General features: G+C 42.0%; 1 protein-coding gene across 1 annotated transcript in view; it reads right to left on the bottom strand.

Annotated features, from left to right (window-relative positions):
• The window catches only part of SNTB2 (syntrophin beta 2), a 108,789-nt gene extending 93,143 nt beyond the window's left edge, over positions 1-15,646 (bottom strand). Inside the window, exon 1 of the mRNA XM_023246128.2 lies at positions 14,993-15,646. Within this exon, the coding sequence (XP_023101896.1) occupies positions 14,993-15,572 (580 nt within the window). The 5' untranslated portion in view covers positions 15,573-15,646. The remainder of the gene's footprint in view (positions 1-14,992) is intronic.
• Between the last annotated feature and the right edge of the window lie 6,551 nt (positions 15,647-22,197).

The following is a 22,197-nucleotide window of genomic DNA, read 5'->3' as shown; positions in this document are numbered from 1 at the left end:
ACCCACGAACTGCGAGATCATGACCTGAGCCAAAGTCGGACGCTCAACCAACTGAGCCACCCAGGCGCCCCTACAATCAGCTTATTTTAACAACAACTCTTCATTCTCTATCTTATATTTAGAGTGATAAAATATGAGAACTAGAAGGCATCCTATTTTTAATAGATAAGAAATATAATGCCTGTAATGCTGAAATTATTTTTTCCAAGGTTACATAGAATGCTAATGGCCGTCAGAAATGCTTTGCTTTATTTTTCTCCCAAGTATCTTGTCCTCTTGTGCTTGGGTTTAGAAGTATTTTTGGTGTCAGAAGACTCAGGTAGTTTCTGTAACGATCACGTCCCAAGGACTGGAGATATCTTAAAGATCCCAAAGACTTCTTTTGAGACCCGAGCACAAAAGAAATAGAAGAAAATATAAGAAAAAAAACCCAAAAACAAAAAGCTAAGAGCGGGAGGAAACTGGTTGGTTGAAGAATAACAAGAGTGGACCAGATCCTTCTCGCAACCACAATCTCCCTAGAGAGAAGCAGAGGGAAAACATTTTTCTTGTCAAAATATACATATGAAAATATATATACAAATATATATGAATATATTTATAAATCTGCCAGACCTGGCTACTAAAAAACATCTCGGCAGCATTTAAAATTATTTTATTTCTTTATTTACCAGTATCGATGCCATAGACTAATCTTGTAATATTATTACTCCATATCCAGAAATGAAATTAACAAGTACAAAAATCAACTCTATGACACTGTAGGTAGACAAAGCAGATCAATATTAAAACATCTGTGGTAAGCAGTGACTTTCAGAAATATCACTTTAGTCTTTGTCTTATTTTTTGGCAGAATTTATATTTGCCCAGAGCCAGCTTAATTTTTTTCAATTACTTTTACTTTATGTTTATTGAAAAACAAATGCAGTTTTATTCTACAATGTAATTAATAATCTTTGAAGAGACTAATGGCAAACATTTATCCTTAGCACCTAAAATGTAGTACTGTTTACTAGGGTTTTTAAAAACATAGATAGCCTTTATTGCAATGAAAACAGCTAACAATTTAAATACTTCTACTGGCCACCAATTACAGCAGAATAAGGAGGTAAATCCAAGACGCTTAGTGTTCAGTGAAACAGATTGTATTTCATTTGGGCAAACATTTATTTGTAGAAGCAAATATGGTTTAGAGATGTTTTTCAAAAGTAAACTAACATAGGGGCGCCTGGGTGGCTCAGTCAGTTAAGTGTCCGACTTCAGCTCAGGTCATGATCTCACAGTTCGTGGGTTTGAGCCCCGCGTCAGGCTCTGTGCTGACAGCTCAGCACCTGGAGCCTGTTTCAGATTCTGTGTCTCCCTCTCTCTCTCTGCCCCTCCCCTGTTCACACTCTGTCTCTGTCTCAAGAATAAATAAACACTTAAAACAACAACAACAACAACAACAACAACAGTAAACTAACATAGTTATATACCAAAAATGGAAGAGCACCAAAAAAGTTTGGCTACGGGGTGCCTGGGTGGCTCAGTTGGTTGAGCATCTGATTTCGGCTCAGGTCACGATCTCATGGTTCATGAATTCGAGCCCCATATCTCTCTCAAAAATAAATAAATAAACTTAAAAAAAATTAAAAGAGCTTAGCAGAGTGAGCTCTCAACATCATTATTATTTCCATTGTTTTAATTTTTAATTTACAATTTAGTTATAGAATATTTTGAGGCACCTGGCTGGCTCAGTCAGTACAGCATATGACTCTTGATCTAAGGGGTCATAAATTCGAGCCCTACGCTGGGCATACAGATACCTTAAAAAAAAAAAAAATGTCTTTTAACTCTATAGCTTCAACATCTGCACTGTAATAGCAGAAGCAAGTTTGCCTAGAAACCACCCCGTTCCACATTTCAGTTTGGCGAGGATGCCAATCTCGATATAACAGCGTTGGGCACATGACCCAGGTCTAGATCACAGTCTCCATCACCGTAGAAACAGTGCTAGTTTGAAGAGGTGGACAAAGCAGAGCTAATCAGAGTCCTTGCCAGAGACTGAAATGCAGGTGCCAGAAGAAAAACGTTTCTTTTTTAACAGGGGTTATTAAGTTAGGGTGATATATTCCTAGACTGCCAATGCCATTTTAGCTGACTAGGCAGAATTAGACTCCACAGCAGGAGATGTTGCAGCCAAAATAATCTGAGCCTTTGGATCCCTCTGGACCTAAACCTAGATCCGCCCCCAGTCTTAAGAACTATGTGAGGCAATACGTTCCACTTCTGCTCAGTTTGGTGTGGGTTTCTGCAACAAAAATACTTCTTACTAAAAACTGTATGCATCTATTTCGATAGACAAAGATTTTTCTCTATCCCAACCTACCTCTACCTTCAAGGCCTGCCCCTAAGCTCCAGCTATACATTTTTGTTGTCCCTGTTATTAACACAGTCATGATGCATACTTGTGAAGTTGCTTGAAATTCATACAAAAGTAATGTTCAAAAACTCAAATAAATGCTGGGAATGATTTATTAGTCACTTCGGAGTGTCAAAAGTTTTTGAAAATTTCCAACTAGCTCATCTGTACCCAAGTGTATTCTTCTTGTGTTCCTTTTATATCTGTCTATAAAGTTTCTAAATCCCTCAACTAATAGAGTAATTAAGACCATCTTCTGATGTTTTTAGAACATCATAGTAGATCACTGTTGTTTATGTCTGCCTGGTATCCATTTTCCTTTCTTCTAGTAACACCATGTTGACTATCCTTGGAGACACCCCACTTTCAGTCCACATGGAACCAGGGGAATTACCCTATTCCCTGACTCCAAGGTGAGCACATGATCTGGGCCTGGCCAATCAGAACTCCTTGCACATGATTGGAACATGGATGAGTGAGGTCCAGTGCTCCTGGCAGAATGATTGGGAAATAAGTGTTACAAAGACATTATTTTTCTTCAAATGAATTTATGAATTTAACACAATTTTAATCAAAATCCTAAAGGATTTTTTAATGATAAAATCATTCTAATTTTTTTTCAACGTTTATTTATTTTTGGGACAGAGAGAGACAGAGCATGAACGGGGGAGGGGCAGAGAGAGAGGGAGACACAGAATTGGAAACAGGCTCCAGGCTCTGAGCCATCAGCCCAGAGCCCGACGCGGGGCTTGAACTCACGGACCGCGAGATCGTGACCTGGCTGAAGTCGGACGCTTAACCGACTGCGCCACCCAGGCGCCCCGATAAAATCATTCTAAAATTTACCCAGAGAATTAAGTATACTCTCATCCCACCCTGCAATTGTTTACTGTTATTTTTCAAAAATTTCTTGACTGGTATAGCTCACTTGAATGATCAGATATTAAATCTTAAAAGGTTAGTATGTTATAGTTTAGTATGTTACAAAACACTCAAATAGAATATAATACAAAATCCAGAATCAGACTGCAGAATACAACAAATTAATTATATAAAAGGGTCCATTTCAAATCAATGAGGAAAGGCCAGGTCATGCCTACGGTGACAGATACACAGCATGTGTACTATACCTCACCCGTGCGGCACACTCATTGCAGACATCACTAATTAAGCAGAGCATGCTTTCCTGCTGGACCCAGGTATGGCTTTGGAATCTTTCCCTACATGGCACTCCAGGCAGCCCCATCAATCTACTAGACAACTCATGCAAGAGCATTATTTGACAAATAATGCTAAGATAATCAGTTAACTGTTTGGAAAAATAAAGTTAAACCTCTATGGCAGACCATATGCCAAAATAAATTCTACATAGATTAAAGAGTTAAATGTAAAAAAATGAGACCATAAAAAGACTAGAACAAAGCTTTTGCAAAAGATATTCTCAGAGAGAAGCATAAGCTCTGAGATGAGGAAATGTGAGAGGGAGTGATGGAGCAGTGGTCCTCAGCAATGCCTTGGTTCTTGACATCACTGACGCAGGGCTGCTTAGTTTTTTCTGGAGTCCTGAGACTTGTCTGTATCTATACCACCACCATTTTACTTAAACTAGTTTAAATAGCCTTCTGTACTTTAAAACCAAAAGCACATTAAATAAGGCATATATACTTTCTTTCAGAAATTTTTTTGTTGATCAACTCCTTTTACTACTAATAAAGAAGTTTATGATTTTTTTTTTTTTTAATAAGAGAGAGGGCGCCTGGGTGGCTCAGTTGATTGAGTGTCCAACTTCAGCTCAGGTTGTGATCTTGTGTTCCAACACACAGAGCCCCGTGTTGGGCTCTGTGCTGACAGCTTAGAGCCTGAACCTGCTTCAGATTCTGTGTCTCCTTCTCTCTCCCCATCTCCCACTCATGCTCTGTCTCGCAAAAATAAACACTTAAAAAAAAATTTAAATGAGAGAGTGAGAGAAAGAAAGAGAGCACACATGAGCAGGGGAGGGGCAGAGAAACAGGGAGAGAGAGAATCCCAAACACACTCTGCAATGATGGCCCCTGTGGGGCTTGATCTCACAAACCATGAAATCATGACCCAAGCCTAAATCAAGATTCGGACACTTAACTAACTGAGACACCCAGGTGCCCCAGTCTATGACTTTTCTGAATCCCTTTCAAATCAAAGCTTCCCATTTTCTGAGTGTGAAGTATAACATTTTATATACATGACAGATTATTCTTAACTGTAGTTATATGTCAAAGCATTCTAGCAACTTCTAGCGAGCCAGATTACAGAAACAAAAACCAAGTTGGAGTTTAGTAACTATTTTACTCTTTCCAAAAAGCCAATCTACTGACACCATAATCACTGGCACTTTGTTCCTATACAAAATCATTTCATGAGATTTGTTTTTAAAATGAAATCAAACACAAATTGTAAGAAGAAATCAGCGTAGCTTCCTTAGAATGGCACTCACATAAAGTGACTAAATCAACTGTATTTCTCCAGGCACAAAACATTAAGTGTACCAGAACATACAATCCTTTCTCTGAAGCTAAAAGCTCCTTTCTCTAATCTAAGGGGGGAAACCCTTTAAAGGAAGAATATGCTCTCATGCTGTGTGACCAGATGTAAAGTACTGTTTATAAAACTAAAATTTTTCTTCTCAGTGCCCAGAGCCAGCAGTTATATCACCTACGTGCTTTATAACAAAGCTAAATGGTATAAGCTTAACACCCTCCCAAAGTATTCCATTTTTTCCCACTGTCAACAACCATTTTCCTACTATCCCCGGAGAGAAATCTCAGGGCTAATTGATGATATCCAATCTGTACCCACAGCCCATCATTTCTTCCTTGAAAACAGTGGCTCTCAATTTTCCACCCAACGTCTCTGATGGATCAAATGCCTGGCTAGCAACAGAGGCGCACTGCCAGAGATTCTCCACACGTGTCAAATCTTTGGGAGCACAGGCAGTGAGAAGGAGGCTTTCTGGGTAGAAAAAGGTCCCCGGCGGATTCTGCTGACCCCTGGCAAAAATCATCTGCTTTAATATGTTTCCTGAATTGCATCTTCGTATCTATTCCCTGCTACCACCACTACCCCATTCAATGATTATCATCTCTGCTTTGGGTTGCTTTTGACTCTAACAGCTGTAGTTTTTCCTACCTTTTGTCTTTCCTCTTTGCATTGGATCCAGATCATCCACTGCTGCCAACCCAAAATTCTGTTCCCATCATGTCACTTCCTGGCTCAAAAATGGATTGCATCAGTTCCCCACTCCTTCTATCTCTTCAGCCTCTTCCCTTGCCTGTTGGCCTTGTTTCCTTGCTCTACAAATATGTCCCAATTATTTCCCATGTAAAACAAAATAAAGAACCACCAACTACAAAACTAAAACGTTCTTTGGACACTTCATTCAACTCTAGTTACCATCTTTGCTTCTTTGATTTTTCTGAGAACTTTTAAAAAGCATAGTCTATTCACTGCCTTCTGCTCCTGTCATTCTGCTGAAATTGCTCTTATGAGAACTTTAATGATCCGGTTCTCTAATTACCAAATCCAACAGATTTCATTTTTGTTCTTTACCTTCTTGGCTTCTGATGCTGATCACATCCTCCTTTTCAGATTCGTGCCTCACTGACTTCCACAGCACCATTTTCTCCCGGCTCTCTCCCTACCTCCTGGACCATTTCTTTCCAGATTCTTCTCCTCCCACTCCTTGCTTCAAATGTAGGGGTTCTGCAGGGTTCCATCCTGGTTCTACCTCCCTTTTTTATTTGCATCCTCTCTTGATGATTATATCTATCCTCATGGCATCAATTACCACCTTACCCTAACATCTCCTAAGTCTTCATTCAGTTCTCACATTTCTCTTCACTATAGACCACACTCCAGACCCGCTATTGGACTTTTGTGCCAGAATGTCACACAGGTAACTCAAATTCAACACGTCCAAAACCAAACTTATCTTCACCCAAAACAGAGTTCCTCCCCTGTCAATTTTGTTATCTGGTTTCCTAAGCCAGAAATCTAGGAGTTTCCTCCACTTTCCTTTTTCCCTCGGTCCCCAAACCGATCATTTAGACCTGCTGTTTCTATCTCAATATTTTTCAGTCTCAATATCCTTATGGTGTCACAACAGCTTCCTAACTGCTTTCCCTTACCTCATGTCTTGAGCGCCTACACTCCATCTGCCCCTCTGAACTTCCTAAGACATCACTCCCTCACTTATTTTTTGTATTTTCTATTTAATGTTTATTTATTTTGAGAGAAAGAGAGGAAAAAAACATGAATGGGGGAGGGGCAGAGAGAGAGACTCCAAGCAGGTTCCACACTGTCAATACAGAGCCTGATGTGGGGCTCAAACACATGAACGTGACATCATGGCCTGAGCTGAAATCAAGAGTCGGACACTTAAATGACTGGGCTACCAAGGCACCCCAACACTACCTCATTTAAAGCCCTTTAAATTAACCTGGTGGCTCCTAGGCCTAAAACTTCTGACAGCACACACCATTAGGAAAAGCGTGAGCCTACACTCTCAATCTGTGAATATTGTCTAATACATGTATATTATTAAACATCCATAAAATACAGAAATCAAGAAAGAATGAGATGAAGATGAAATAAAAATACTAACATTTCTGATGATGTCATACTATCATTGTTACTACATTATTCAAACTAGAATATACTCTTAGGGTCAAGTTCATTAATAATGACAATGTATTAATCCACATTTCAAATAAGTCTTCTTGGCAATTTCATTTTTTAGGCTGACTTCTTGACAATACGGTTACCTTGAGATGTGACAAAGAGCTCCTATTAGGAGAAATGTTGGCTTTGCCTTTTTGTTATTGTTTATAGTGTTATAATTGCCTTCAATCCATGGTTTCTTTGTGCAAATCTTAAGGCATTTATTTTGTGAAGACTAATTTAGTTAAAAGCACATGCAATATATCCATTCAATCATGCTCAAGAAAACTGCAGTAAGTCGCGGTATAATAGCAGACTAAACAAACAAACAAACAAACAAAAATAAAACAAGAGCAGACAAATTAGTAAGGTCACCACTAGCAATCCCTTTGCTTTGTGAAGCTTCCACTCTTTCCTTGAGATTTCACCTTGTGTACCAAATGTGTAATGGCCCTGTCTTGTAAGACTAAGAGAACAAGTGTCACCAATACATTAAATATTAATAAAGCTCAAATTCTTTTTTCGGGTTGAAAAGCAAATATAAGCCCCACTGAGAGACCATTGCTTGCACTGCACACAAGGCATTGATGATCTCTGGCCTCCGCCCATCTTCCCAAGTACACACTTCCCGTACCTTACTTACCACGCTTTACTTCTCTCAACACACCAGCTACTTATCACTTTCCAACCTTTGACACGCCGTCTCCTTTGCACTTCTTTCTCTCCTCTAGGGCACCAAATTCTCACCTCTTTTAAAGCACTTATCACAAACCTATTATAACTATTTCCTTCCTAGCCTAAAGGGTGGGGATTACTCCCAATTTTTAATTCCCGGCATCTACCACAACACCTTGTTTGCAGTAGGTACTTAATAAATGTTGACTGACAGAATGAAAAAGGTCCAAATTCCTCTGGCTGGCTTTCAAGGCCTTGCATAATCTGGCTCCAATTTATCTTCCCAGCTTTATTTTCTTCCAAATTCAATCCTATTCTCCTCACTTCCTATCATGTGTCAAGTTCATTTTGGCTTTTGCTCAGGTTATCCCCTCAATTTGGAAGGACTTCCATCTACAGGGAAGCAACCTGTCCCTCAAGCCTCAGATCAAATGATCCTTTCCCCATGACAGCACACTCTGCCCTTCCACCCTATAACTGATCATTCCCCTCAGGGAACTCTTGAAGAGGGAGTACTACCCATTTGATCAATTTCTGTGTGGCAGTTTTCTCTTTCCAATTTCAGTGTCAGCTCTTAGACACCAGGGACTACCTTCAACTTATTTTGCACGCTGACCTCTCACAACACATTGCAACATGACAATGTTCAGGAGATCCTAAGAGACCTGAGTGACTGGCTGTACGTAGCACAGTACAAGGCAGAAAGCAATGACCTGGGTTTTAGTCCAAGTTCCACCACTAATTAGCTAGTTGACCTCAAACGAGTCGTTTAACCTCTCTGGTCATTAATTCCTCATCCAGAAGATGAGACTTTACAACTTTAAAAAATCCTGGTAAGATTTTTCCTTTTGCCCAAAGAACATTAAAATTTTTACTCTAAAAATCAAGAGAAATTCTGAGACCTTTAGTAACTCACTTAACTTTAATGAACTTTAGCGTAATCATTTGTAGAACAAAGATAAAATGCCCATCACTTCCAAGGACTGTGTAAAGGTCAAATGAGAAAATACAGATAAAAGTGCATAGATAATTTAAAAATGTTAATAAAAACGTAAGGCATTGTTATATTATTTAGGGGAAAATGCAAGCAAGTGGCATTATTTGTTGTTCAATTAGGATAGGATGTAAACCTAACCAGGAACAGTGATTGGATCCTTGAATAGTCAGTCAGCTCAGAACAGCTGGACACTTCCACAGCCACAGGCTGTACCTCATTCCTTATGTACAAAGACACACATTTGATCACAAAGTAAAGCAACCTTTATCCCGGAAGAATTACACAGCAGGTAATATATTAAAGTTACTGAGTTATCAGTTAAGATCTAAATTAAAGCCTGGTTTTGGTTTCTAAAAATGTTCTTAGAATTTTCATAACTACTCTATATTAGAATCAATAAACTTCTCATACTTTGATAATAATTTGGGGGACATATTTTAGCACGAGACTCTATGAGAAGTAAACTGGTTACAAAAACATAGTTTCTCATATAAACATGTCTAATCATTCAAGTGAAACATGATGAGGCTAGTTAAACAAAAAGAAAGGAACACAGAAACACAAACTTCCTGACAATTTAGATGTTCTTGTAGAGATAAATTAATGACTACACACACAAAATCTCAAAGAAAATGTAGAATGTTTTCCTTAGAAGACTCCCAACTTGTCCAACATACACTGAAGAAACTGGCAGTATAGGAATCCAAACTAGCTTCTTTAACTTAGCAGCCTAGTAATGTCAGCAATATGTTACATGTCCCCTAACACACACAAAGAACCATATTATATAGAACACTGAAAATCTCAAGCCATTCTGGATACAAAAATTATTTTCAATTTTCAAGATACGTTTCATGCCAGTCCACTTCCTCTATACACTTAACCATTTTCTTTTCAGTAGATTTGATAACAAAACTTAGAATTACATTTAGGCAATAAATGACTTTCCAACAATATTCCAACGAGAATTGCTTCAAAAGTACTGATCATTTCTCAAATTATCAGACTTTTTTTTAATGTTTATTTATTTTGAGTGCAGGAGAGTGTGTGTATGCCAGCAGGGAAGGGGCAGAGAGAGAGGGAGAGAGAGAATCCTAAGCAGGCTCTGTGCTGTCAGCACAGAGACTTAGGTGGGGCTCAAACTCACAAATCCTGAGATCATGACCTGAACTGAAATCAAAAGTCACATTCTTAACCAAGTGAGCTATCTAGGCATCCTTAAAATATCAAACCTTAAGTTGAACACTTTAAAACTGTCTTCCCTAACCTCTTCTGGAACATTTTCCAATGTATAGTCTAATTTATGTTCACTTAGTTTATTTCATAGCCCTAAAAAATATAAATGCTAGAAGCTACTTTAGACCCTATTTTTAGCACTCAGGATACACTAAATTCAACATCTAATATCTGACAGGTGAGTAGTCACCTCTTTATGCTTAAAATCTGAATAACTCTGCATGGCATATCTTAGTATCAATGCTAACAGTCACTAGCTAAAACTGCAAGTACACAGTGAGTAGCAAATTTTAAGGTTCTGAGTGATAAAAGGTCACTTCTTGACCTTTTGGCTAAAATCAAGGGTAAGGTATGGGGGTGCCTGGGCGGTTCTGTTGGTTAAGTGTCCAACTTCAGCTCAGGTCATGATCTCACTGTTTGTGGGTTTGAGCCCCGCGGCGAACTCTGCGCTGACAGCTCAGAGCTTGGAGCCTTCTAAGGATTCTATGTCTCCCCTCTCCCTGCCCCTTCCCCGCTCATGCTGTCTCAAAAATAAAACAATAAAAAAATTTAAAATCAAGGGTAAGATTCTACAATAAATAAATACATACAATAACAATAAATAAAAGAAAAAAGAAAAAGAAAACAAAAAAATTAGAAAAAAATCAAGGGTAATGTTCTGAATGGTAAATGTGAAGAAGAAAACATCAGAGGAAGAGGAAACTAAATGCAAAATTTTTTAAGTTTATTTATTTACTTTAAGAGAGAGAACACATGAGCAGAGGAGGGATGGAGAGAGAGGGAGAAAAGATGAGCAGAGGAGGGATGGAGAGAGAGGCAGAAAAGATAAAGAATCTCAATTGGTCTCCGTGCTGCCAGCGCAAAGCCCAGGGCGGAGCTCAGTGCGGGGCACAAATTCAAGAGCCATGATATCATGACCTGAGCTGAAATCAAGAGCTGGACACTTAACCGACTGAGCCACCTAGGTGCCCCTAAATGCAAATTTAAAAATAAAAATGTTGGCCTATACAAGAGATGTTAGGAAAATAGGAAAACAAGAATCTTTGCTTCTAAGAAATGCAAACTCATTTCTTTCTTTCTTTTTTTTTAATGTCTATTTATTTTTGAGAGAGAGACAGAAAGCAAGCAGGGGAAGGACAGAGAGGGAGAGGGAGACACAGAATCCGAAGCAGGCTCCAGGCTCCGAGCTGCCAGCACAGAGCCCAACACGGGGCTCGAACCCATGAACCATGAGATCATGGCCTGAGCCGAAGCTGGACGCTTAACCAACCGAGCCACACAGGTGCCCCGCAAACTCATTTCTTAACCTGTTCGCCTAAACTAATTCTTTTTCTTACCATGTTTTTCTTTTCAAGTAAAATGGAACCTTGGATTTTAACTTGTTATCCTGGGTATTCTGAGAGTGCTCGTGTTAATTCAGAGCATACCTTCATGACCCAGTCCTACCTTCCTCATTCAGAGTTTTGTTTTTGTTATTGTAGATTACTGCCATATTCCCAGTCCCCAAAAAAGCATCCAGCACAAAAACTATCAAATGAATAACAACCCTTTGAAGGAGGTATTATCATCCTGGGTTTTCAGATGAGGAAACCAAGGCTTAGCAAGGTTGAGTAACTTGCCTAGGGGTTACAAACCACTACTCAGAAACAGACCCACGTGTGTCTGACCACAAAGTCCTCACTTGTATTTACCGTCACCGGGCAGAATAACTTCCTAATGTTTCTCATTTGTGTGTATTTTCTGGTGGCAGCTTTCTCTTAGGGGAAACTTTAGCTTCACCATCAACCTTTTCCCAGGCATCCTCAACCTCTGATCCCCATTAAGGTCTTCTATACATCTCTCCTTCCTTTGTGTCCTCTCCAGAGTTCTATTATAACATCACTTTAGCCCTTTGCTGCGGTTATTTCTCCCCTCTCTCTCTTATGTCAACTCCAAACTTCCTGAGGGCAGGAATCAGGGAACTTCAAGCGCCTCTGACACATGGCAGAGTTGAGTAATGTTTGATGTATGAATGAATAATCCTGACAAATCCATGGGATAATAAGGAGCCCTTTAGCTCAGTTCCCTAACCACAGGCAACCAGAGACTACTGCTTTCCTTTACCAGGGGGTGGCAAGGGCATGCCTAAGATTCCCTGCCCACACCACAAAAGAGTATCACTGTGCTGCTTAAGACAGCTTTTCAAGTTTTGAGACATCTAATGGAGGAACACTACGGTTCCAAAACTTGAAGGGCTAAGCATAAAATCTATCTTTTAGAAGTGGCCTACCTGGATGGAACAATAGCTCTCGATTTTAAATAATGTTTGCTTCAATTAAATGACTGTTTTCAGTGATTTTGCATATTCTAAATAATTTTATTTTTATATCTCTTTGTCTTGAAAGTGCAATTGCATACTTCCACACACATATAAGGACAAAAACTACTTGCCTTTTTTTTTTTTTTTTTCCAAAAACGACTTGTCTTTTACAAATTAGGAAAATAAAGTAGAACCTGTGTGTTAGGTAAAAAGGCACTCAATAAATATGTTATTATGCTGCTGTTTGTAAATCCTCCTTCTAAAAACACATGTGGCCTATTTTAGACTAATGAATACTGGGAAACATTTACTAGATGATTTTCATTTAACTGGTATGAATACCAGGTTCAAAATATACCTAAACAAAACCTGTATTTTTAAAAAAATATATGGTGTAGGGGCACCTGGGTGGCTCAGTCGGCTAAGCCTCTGACTTCAGCTCAGGTCACGACCTCACTGCTCCTGAGTTTGAGCCCTGCATCGGCCGGCCTTCTGCTGTCAGTGCGAGGTCCACTTTTGCTTCCTGTCTCCCTCTCTCTCTGACCCTCCCCAGCTCGTGCTTTCTCTCTGTCTACAAAATAAAATAAAAAATAAAAAATAAAAATATGTGGTGTAAAGAGATGAAATATCTGTCCGTTACCACCGAGTACTACACAAACAGTACTACTTCAATACTCTGGCTCTGGGGCTCCTGGCTGACTCAGTTGAGCGCTGACTTTGGCTCAGGTCACGATCTCATGGTTTGTGGGTTCCAGCCCCGAGTCTGGCTCTCTGCTGACAGCTCAGACCCTGGAGCCTGGTTTGTATTCTGTGTCTTCCTCTCTTTCTGCCCCTCCCCCCCTCAAAACTAAAATAAACATTAAAAAAAATTCTGGCTCTAAGAATTTATAACCAAACGCACATCGAGACCAATTTCAAGGTACATATTTAAGGTTACAATTTTTAAAATAATTTTTTTAAGTTCCTTTTACTCATTTTGAGAAACAGAGAGAGCACAGGAGGGGCAGAGACAGAATCCAAAGCAGGCTCCACATTGTCAGCCCGATATGGGGCTCAAACTCACCAACCATGAGATCATGCATGACCCGAGCTGAAATCAAGACTTGACCGCTTAACCAACTGAGCCACCCAGGCATCCCGGTTACAATTTTTTTTTTATATACCCACTACCCAAGCCACAGTCTACAATTTTACTCCATTTATTAACACTAATTTCTGAGAAGTGTCTGGTCCCACCTATAGTGAGATATAAATAATACTTGTAAATAGAATATTATAAAGATGGGACACGGAAATTTCACACTTGGAGCACATACAAACTAACATTTTCCCAAATATTTACAAGCAGATTTGGAAAAAAAAAAAAAGTGAAAATCACTTTGCCAAGCTGGACTTCTGACCTCTCAGTTTGTGACTGGCCTCCCATTCCCCAAGTCCCTTCTGTTCTTCCTCTGCCAGGAATACCCTCCTGACTCATCTCTGCCTGTCTATGTCCATTACTTCCTTGGAGACCTGGCTCAAGATTCAGCTCCTTGAAAAAGGCCTCCCTGACGAATCCTGATTTCCACTGCTTCCTAACTTTGCATTTCCTTGGCATTTATATATAGTTTGCATTACATAATCAGTAACTTGTAAGTTGTTTTGCATTTTTCCATCATGTCCCCAACTAGAGACCAAATACAGAAACATTACCTGTTATATCCTCGTCTATATAGCCAGTAATAAATGCTTCTTGAATGACTGAATCACCAGTGAAAGAAAGCCAATTGCTCACAAATTTCTGAAGTAAGCCAACTGGCTTTTCAGATCACATTTATAATACTCTACCACCTCCAATATGGATAGGTCCTTCAAAGAAATGAGATTTAATTTGGCCTGCCATAAATCATCACGAAGGATCCAGGTTACAGATCACTATACGCTTAAAGTAAAAGTAGTGGCTATTCAAACCTATCTTGAGATTTAACATTTCAGGCTTCATTTAAAGCCTTGAAGCAGCATGCCTGTGAATGGTAGGAAGCTGGCACCGGTCTCGTGCAAAAGGGGCAAAACTCTAGTTGGCAGTAAATGTTCAAACACGTGAGCCTCCACTGTTAAACAAGGCTCATTAGCCACACGAACTTGCTGTTTCAGCTTTCCGTCTTCAATGAAGTGCTATGATCTCTTTTGGTTATTGTTGAGAGCCAATGATGGGTTAAATTCCCATAAATTAACCAGTAGTTTTGGTGGTTTGCCCAAGCATACCACTGGCATGGGTGTGGGTGATTTTTTATTTATTTATTTTAACAGACCCTCTCGCCCCAGGAAGCCAGATGTGAATGAAGAAAGCGCCAACCGGGCACTTCTCGGGAGGCAAACCGAGACCTCCAGGACTCGAGCCCTTCAGTTTCCCCCTAGTTCTTAGTGTCAGCTTATCGTGCAGAGGCGGGGCTTCAAGCGCGGCTGCTTTTTACTAAATCTCAACCGAGTCTTCCTTAGGGACTGAAAGCCAACTTCTCCAGCAAGGACCATCACATACTCAAAGCCCTAGCAAGCAGAGTCAAGGAGGAGCCGGGCCACTAGCGCAAGGAAGCCGAGGACGCGGAGGGGGAGGGACCGGACCCGCTCCGTAAAGGGCAGGATAGAAGAAACAAAGTGAGCGCCGGCCGACCCAGCGCCGCCCGCCCGCCCGCCGCCCGTCGGCCCCGCTCACCCTCCAGCAGCACCTCCTTGCCCGCGCGCTTCAGCGCCTGCACGGCCTGGTCGTGGGTGGCCTGGCGCAGGTCGGTGCCGTTCACCGACAGGATGGCGTCGCCCAGCCGCAACGCTCGGCTCTGGTCGGCCGCCAGCCCCGGGAAGATCTTGGAGATGAGGATGGGCATCCGGTTCTCGCGGCCGCCCTTGATGCTGATGCCCAGGCCGCCCGCCTCCTGCTTCACTACCCGCACCCGGCGCACGGGCGGCGACGCGCCCGCCTCGCCCGCCGGGCCCCGCGGCGGCGCGGGCGGGCTCGGGGGACCCAGGCCGCGGCTGGGACTCCCGGGCAGCGAGTCGCCGGCGCCACCGCCGTTCGGGAGGCCGTTGAAGGCGGCCGCCGCCGGCCCTAGAGAGGGCTCGGACTCAGCCGCCGCTGCGTCGCCGGTGAGGCTTAGGCTCTCTCCGCTGAGCTCGGCCACCACCCGAACCCAGCGCTCCCTTAGGAGCAGCTCCACAAGCCCCGCTTTGGTGGCCCGCGTCCACACCGCCATGGCCTGCCCCGCTCCCGCCGCCGCAGTCGCCGCAGCTACCCTCATTCCAGTCAGGCAGCCTCGGCGCTTCCCCCTTCCCGCCCGAGGGGGCGGGCCCGGCCCCCACCCCGCGGTCGTTTACTATTCATGAGGGGCCACGCCCATCGTCCGGAGGGGCGGGGAGCGGCGGGCGGGGAGCGGCAGGCGGGGCTGCTTCCGGAAGGTTAAGTTGCAGCGCTTAGGCTGGTTCTTTGCTGCTCGCTGGATGTGGACAGCCTGAGCGCTTTGGGGCTCCATCTCAGGTTCTCCTCCTTCGTTTCGTCTCCAAGGGCCACCCCCGAAGCTCCTGACCTCCACCGCGTAGCTCAAGGGAGCAGCCCCGGCATGGAGAGCAAAATCAGCTTCAAGAAGCACTTTGCAAGTCTGCAAGACTGGGTTGCACGTTCACTCTTGCATTGATTGGTTCATTATGTATTTACTGAGTGCTCAGCCCTGTGCTCCTTTTGATGCCTGGAGATGAGCTGAATAAAATGTACCACAGTTGAGAGCTGGCGGTCTAGTGGGGGAGGAGAGTGGAGAACCAACCATCCTGGTGTGATACTGTGTTGTTAAGTAACATGTAGAAAACGCCCTGAGAGCAGAGTAAAAGAAACATTCGTTTGGGCTTGGGGTCAGCTTCACAGAGGTATAGAAGGTGAGTAGGTGTAGCAGAGGGAATTGTATAAGGAAAGGTCTGGAGACAAGAATACAGGCATTTGTTACTCTGCTTTGTAATCACCCATTTGCTTGCCTAGAGTGACAGAGGGGTTTCTTTTTCAGCCCTGCAGCCACTACAGGTAGGCCTCAAAGATATTTACAGGATGATGGTTACTTAGGAAGATGTCAGAAATCCAATGTGAACAGAGCATAGGGTCAGTGGAGGTAAAAGGATAGGACTGTGAAAAGTTTCATATAATTAAACATGGAAGAGTTTGGACTTGGCTTATAGATCTAACCTTCTTGCCCTGGAGGTCATGGCCTTTTGCTGTGGCAAATGTTGGTGGGTGTCCCCAGAAACTGTATGCACACTGCAGAGCCTGCAGTGGCTTTTATCCAAAGATAAAGGTGGTGTAGTCCACCCCCTTGCAGCTTCATGGGCTGGGAGAGCTGAGGAAACTGAGGCCCAGAGACCCAAAGACTCTGGTCCGAAGTCCACAGTGAGGAAGGAGAAAAAACTGAGGTCTCCCAGATTCCTGGGCATGACTACATACCCCAAGCCTCGAAAATGAGGATCCAGAAATCACACTGCTGAGACAGATCTCAGCAAAAACATGAGGTCAAGGTGCCCTCTAACTTCCCTTCAGCCCTAAAAGCGCAATCCCCATGTTTTCACTTGTTGGGAGTAGGGCTACAAGCAGAGGGAATGTGCACCGATTCCTGTAAAAGGGTCTGTATACCTGCTTGCTCATGAAGTACATGTTGAAGCTCGTGAGCCATGTTCTTGCACCTCTCTATGAATGCACATTCATGTGTGGGCAGGAACTTTCAAAGAGCCTCCTATACTAGGAGTTAAAACAATAAAAATGGAGACTGGAAAGTACCCAGAGCCCAAATGAAGAAAGAATTCAAAATGATAAAAGTATCTTACTAAAAAAAATCGTTACAGCAGAATCCTCTTTGCAATTAGTGGAGCAGGATTTTCCAAGCTGCAAATGTCAGCAGAAGCTCAAACCTCCAATCCTCTCCTAAATCAATTGTAGTGAGGCCAGTTCCCCGTTCCAGCAGGTCCCAATGTGCCTAAGTGCATCTGCAGTCACAGACGTTTCTGGCTTTGCTCCAGCTGAGGTGTGAGCCCCCAGAGGCCTGAGTTACATGCTTTTGAGAGAGCACTTGACAGCTGATTCCTTAGAGTATAAGCATTATTTTGAACACTTTTACATGCATAATTATCCAGAGGTTGGGCACTTGAAGACACCTTTATTAGCAAAAGAGAAGTGCTATAAATTATTTCTAAAAGTATCAATACCTTTTGATCAATAGAGCTGGAGGAAGTCATAGATCTTCCAACTAAATAGTAAAGGCACTTACATAAGATAGTAAGTTATGTAACAAAATATTTAGCTCTAGGAACAGAGAAGGTAATGAAGATTGCTATTTGGATTATTTGGGAGTTTTTACTTAAGCTATTTTTAGGGACACCTGGGTGGCTCAGTGGGTTAAGCCTCTGACTCTTGATTTTGCCTCAGGTCATGATCTGAGATCTAGCCCAGAGTAGGGTTTTGCAAAAACAGCATGGAACCCGCTTGGGATTCTCTATGTCCCTCTTTCTCTGCCCCTCCCCTGCTGGTGCTCTCTCAAAATAAACATTTAAAAAATTATTTGTAAATATATCCATTTGAAATTCCAAATTTATTGAACTGCTTTCACAAGGTCCTCCATCAGAATCTAAATTTCAGTGTTCTCTCTCATCACTACTTTCAGATTAGCCAAACTCATCCAGTCAGTGTCTCCCAGTGATGTCCTGCATGTTCTCCACTGAGGCATCCTTCCAAACAGCTCCTTGCCTCTCTCAACTACTTTCCCACCTAGCAAGATCTCATCGTAGTTTTCACTGTCTACCCAATTTTGGGGGGATTTTTCCTCTAAACAATTTTGTTGTATGCCTGCCTGTTTTGCCCAAGTAGGTTATAAAATACAGAAGGGCAGGGACCACCCACTGACTTCATTTCCTGCTATTCCAAAAATATTGCCTTGCTGAGAAGAAACTCATTAAACATGTGATTGATTGAAATTCAGTGCCTCCTGTGCTGTAGTCATTTCAAATAATCCCTCTGAAGGTTTACTGGTTCCTTGCAGAGTGAAAATTACCATCTAGGAAATCTCAAGTAGTGGGAATCTACTTACTGTGGATAATGAAATCTGAAACAAAAAGAGTACACATCTGTTTCCACGGTTTCTTAGGGACAGTGAGACAAGATTAGATAATTCTTTGAACATGTTATTTTATCTACCTCTAAAAAAGGAAATGGCTGAGATAATTCCTAATAAGCTTTCATTCCTTTCACCTATCAATATGTAATAACAGGCTGTTATTACTATTCTGTTTCTCAGAACAAGGGATGGATCATTGCTACTTTATTTTTTATCACTCCTTTATATATTTTTCTAATGTTTATCTTAGAGAGAGAGAGAGAGACAGAGAGAGAGAGAGAGGCATAGGTGGAACAGAAAGAGAGGGAGACAGAGAATCCTAAGCAGGCTCTGCACTATCAGTGCAAAGCCTGACGTGGGGCTGAAACTCACAGAGTGGTCATGACCTGAGCTGAAGTCGGACACTTAACCGACTGAGCCATCCAGGCACCCCTATTTTTGATTACTCCTTTAAAATGAGGGGGTTAAGGGGCGCCTGGGTGGCTCAGTTGAGCCGGTTGACTGCGAGATCGTGACCTGAGTCGAAGTTGGACACTTAACCGACTGAGCACCCAGGCGCCCCATGAACCTGTTTCTTATTCAGAAAAATTCAGATACCTTCTGCCTCTAATGGGGGTTGTAAGGGTCAACTGGGATGTCGTATGCTGCTTTACAATACTGTAGCTTCCACCCTTTAAGAATTCCATTAAAAGTACCTGCTCCTGATATTGTTACCTGTTGACCTTAAGCAGCAGCAAAAATACAGCCTTTGGTAAGAAGTCTCAAATTAAGAGTCTATACTTTATCTAGGAATGTGTCTGCCATAATACCATTTGATTCCAGGATTAAAAAACAAATGGCCAAATTAATTTTGATGACAAACAGATCTTGTATAAAGCTACAGTTTGGTTGAAAGGGAGTACATATTGCCAAGAGTCCGTCAAAGGAAAGAATTAGTGAATCTGGGGTTCGTTCCAAGGTTTGAGTGTTGTGTAATTTCATAAGGAAGGAGGGCCCCAGGCAAAATTGCAGCCCTTAGCAAGCCTGAAGGTCACCACCACAAAGGCGGCCAGATGCCAGAGGAGCAAAAACAAGAGCTGCTCAATTACTACTAAAGAAGAGACCAAAGGAAGAATGAAGCTTGTAAGAAAACCAATCCAACATGCAACTTTGAAAATTTATCCATGCGTAACTCTTTCCCAGTTATAAGACAGTGAGATCAATTGTCCCTTTCAATAGGCAGTACTCCTTTGCCTTCCAGGAGAAATATCCTCTAAAATGTGTTTTTCTTTCCAGCACAAACATGATGTGAAAAGAGGGAAAGGTGCATATATCCTTTAGCTGATGCAAGCACATTTTAAAATTCATCCCACCAAGATAAACCACTATTTATCTGAAACCCACAAAAATGTATTAACTATCTCATGCGTTATGACTATGAAAACCCACATCTGCTAACCACATTCTTAATGAGCAGCAGCTGGTGACAGTTTTGTAGCTCTGTGACTTTCTTTTTAGGAAAATATTCGTAAGGACATACTAAGCAGAAGGTTAGTTTCATTGAATCCACTTACTTATGGAAAATCATCATTAGTTTGTTGTTGTTGTTGTTTAATGTTTATTTATTTTGAGAGCAAGCAGGAAGGGGGAAGAGTTTATTTTGAGAGAGAGAGAGCGCAAGCAGGGAAGGGGGAGAGAGAGGGGGAGAAAGAATCCCAAGCAGGCTCCATGCTGTCCATGCACAGCCCAACACAGGGCTCCATTTCATGAACCGTGAGATCATGACCTGAGCTGATATCAAGAGTCAGGCACTTGACCAGTCGACTGAGCCACCCAAGCGCCCTGGAAAATCACCAGTGTTTTTAAGTGACAGTCATAGAAATTGCACAATTTGCCATGAAATTTAAGTAAGTTCCTCAAATAAAAATCCCCATTCCCTCAATACCAGTGCCAACAGAATTTCCAGTGCCTCACCATAAGTCTTGCAGTCAGCTTCACCTCTTCTTTCCTAGGTCACCGAGCTCCATATCATGTTTACTGAGGCACATGGTGTATTTAGGCTTTCATCTCACAGCTTCAATTCCTTCTTCAGTCAGTTAACACAATGGCCCATTAGAGGGATCCTAGACCCCTTTGAAAATCAGCTGTATGCTGTGGACACACCTCAGACAAGTATTCACTAATGCAAAATACAGCATTCAAGCTCAGGGGCTCATGGACTCTTCCTTCCATGGACTCTTCCATGGACTCTTCATGGGCTGAATTGTGTCCCCTCAAGGTTGATAGGTTGAGGTGAACCCACAGTACCTCAGACTGTGAGTGTATTTGGAGATAGAGTTTTAAAGAGGTAATTAAGTTGAAATGAGGTCATTAGAGTGGACCCTAATCCAACATGACTGTTGTCCTTATAAGAGGAGGACAGGACACATATACATACATAGGGAAGTCAAAAAGATGGCCATCCACAAGCCAAGAAAAGGCCTTAGAAGGAAACAATGCTGCTAATAATACCTTGATCTCAGACTTCTGGCCTCCAGAACTGTGAGAAAATAAATCTCTGTTGTTTAGGCCCCCCAGCCTGTATTACTTTTATGGCAACTTCAGCGGACACATACAGAACCCACATTAAGAACCTACACAACAGCCTGGTTTTTTGCCTCCCTAACTGCCAGTCTCTTCTGGCCCTTACTTACACAAATGGGCATGTTTACTGTGTCATTACTTTGAATTTGAGTAGTTCACAACTGTGTTTTCTACTGAATGAAAATTCTTTTTACTTATTTGAGATGGGGGGAGGGGGAAAGACAATCCCACGCAGGCTCCGCACTGTCGGCACAGAGCCCAACATAGGGCCTGAACTCACAAACCGTGAGACTATGACCTAAGCCAAAACCAAGAGTTGAATACTCAACCGACTGAGCCACCCAGGGGCCTCTGGATGAAAATTCTTAACTACAGACTTCAAGGCCCACTCATACCTGGTCTTATTTCTCACTACCTGTTGGCTTAAGGGTTCTTTATCCAAAGTTTATTTATCTTTTCTACACACTTTTCTAAACTGCTTAGCTTTCCTCTGTGGAAATTGCTCTACTCTTAGCTTTTATAGGAACCTCACCTGCTTCTTAGGTACCATACGCAAGGGAAGCTGTCACCTTACGGGGCAAGCTTTCCTAAATAAGACATGCATGCTCTCATTACTTTGGTAGGGTCTGCCTGCCATTTTGGCCTTATTTTTCTCCATTCCCAATATATACGCTGTGTTTCAACCATGTGGAACTACTGGTAGTCCCTGAACCAGGCTATGCTCTCTCTTGCTTCAAGCCTTTGTACTGAGAATGATCTAGGAATGCCTCTTTTCTTCTCTCTTCCCCCTTGATCATTACCAACCAATTCCAAGAGTTATTAGCTCAAGGACCATCTGCTACCTTCACCTGATCTGCTAACTCTACTAGTTAGGTGCCCCTTATCTGTGCTCATCTCTAATGTAGCATTGTTGATTTACTTGTTTCTCCCCTTCCAGCTAGGCTATGATGTTCTTGAGAGCTGAGAACATCTTTTATCTGTTATGGGTAGACATCATATAGTAGGCACTCAATAAAACTTCAGTTCTGTAACTTCCTAAAGACAAAGGACACAAAGCTAAGCCTTCATATCTGCATCTTTGCTGTCCATATATGAAAGCTACTAGCCACATGCAGCTATTTAAATTAAAAATCAAATAAAAATAAAAATTCTGTTCCTTTGCTGCACTAGCTACATTTAAGTGCTCAATAGTAGGTGGCTCAATTGGTTGGGCATCCAA

This window comes from Felis catus, chromosome E2 (genome assembly GCF_018350175.1).
Source record: "Felis catus isolate Fca126 chromosome E2, F.catus_Fca126_mat1.0, whole genome shotgun sequence".
In the NCBI taxonomy this organism is placed as follows: domain Eukaryota; kingdom Metazoa; phylum Chordata; class Mammalia; order Carnivora; family Felidae; genus Felis; species Felis catus.
This window is presented reverse-complemented; position numbering and strand designations above follow the sequence as displayed.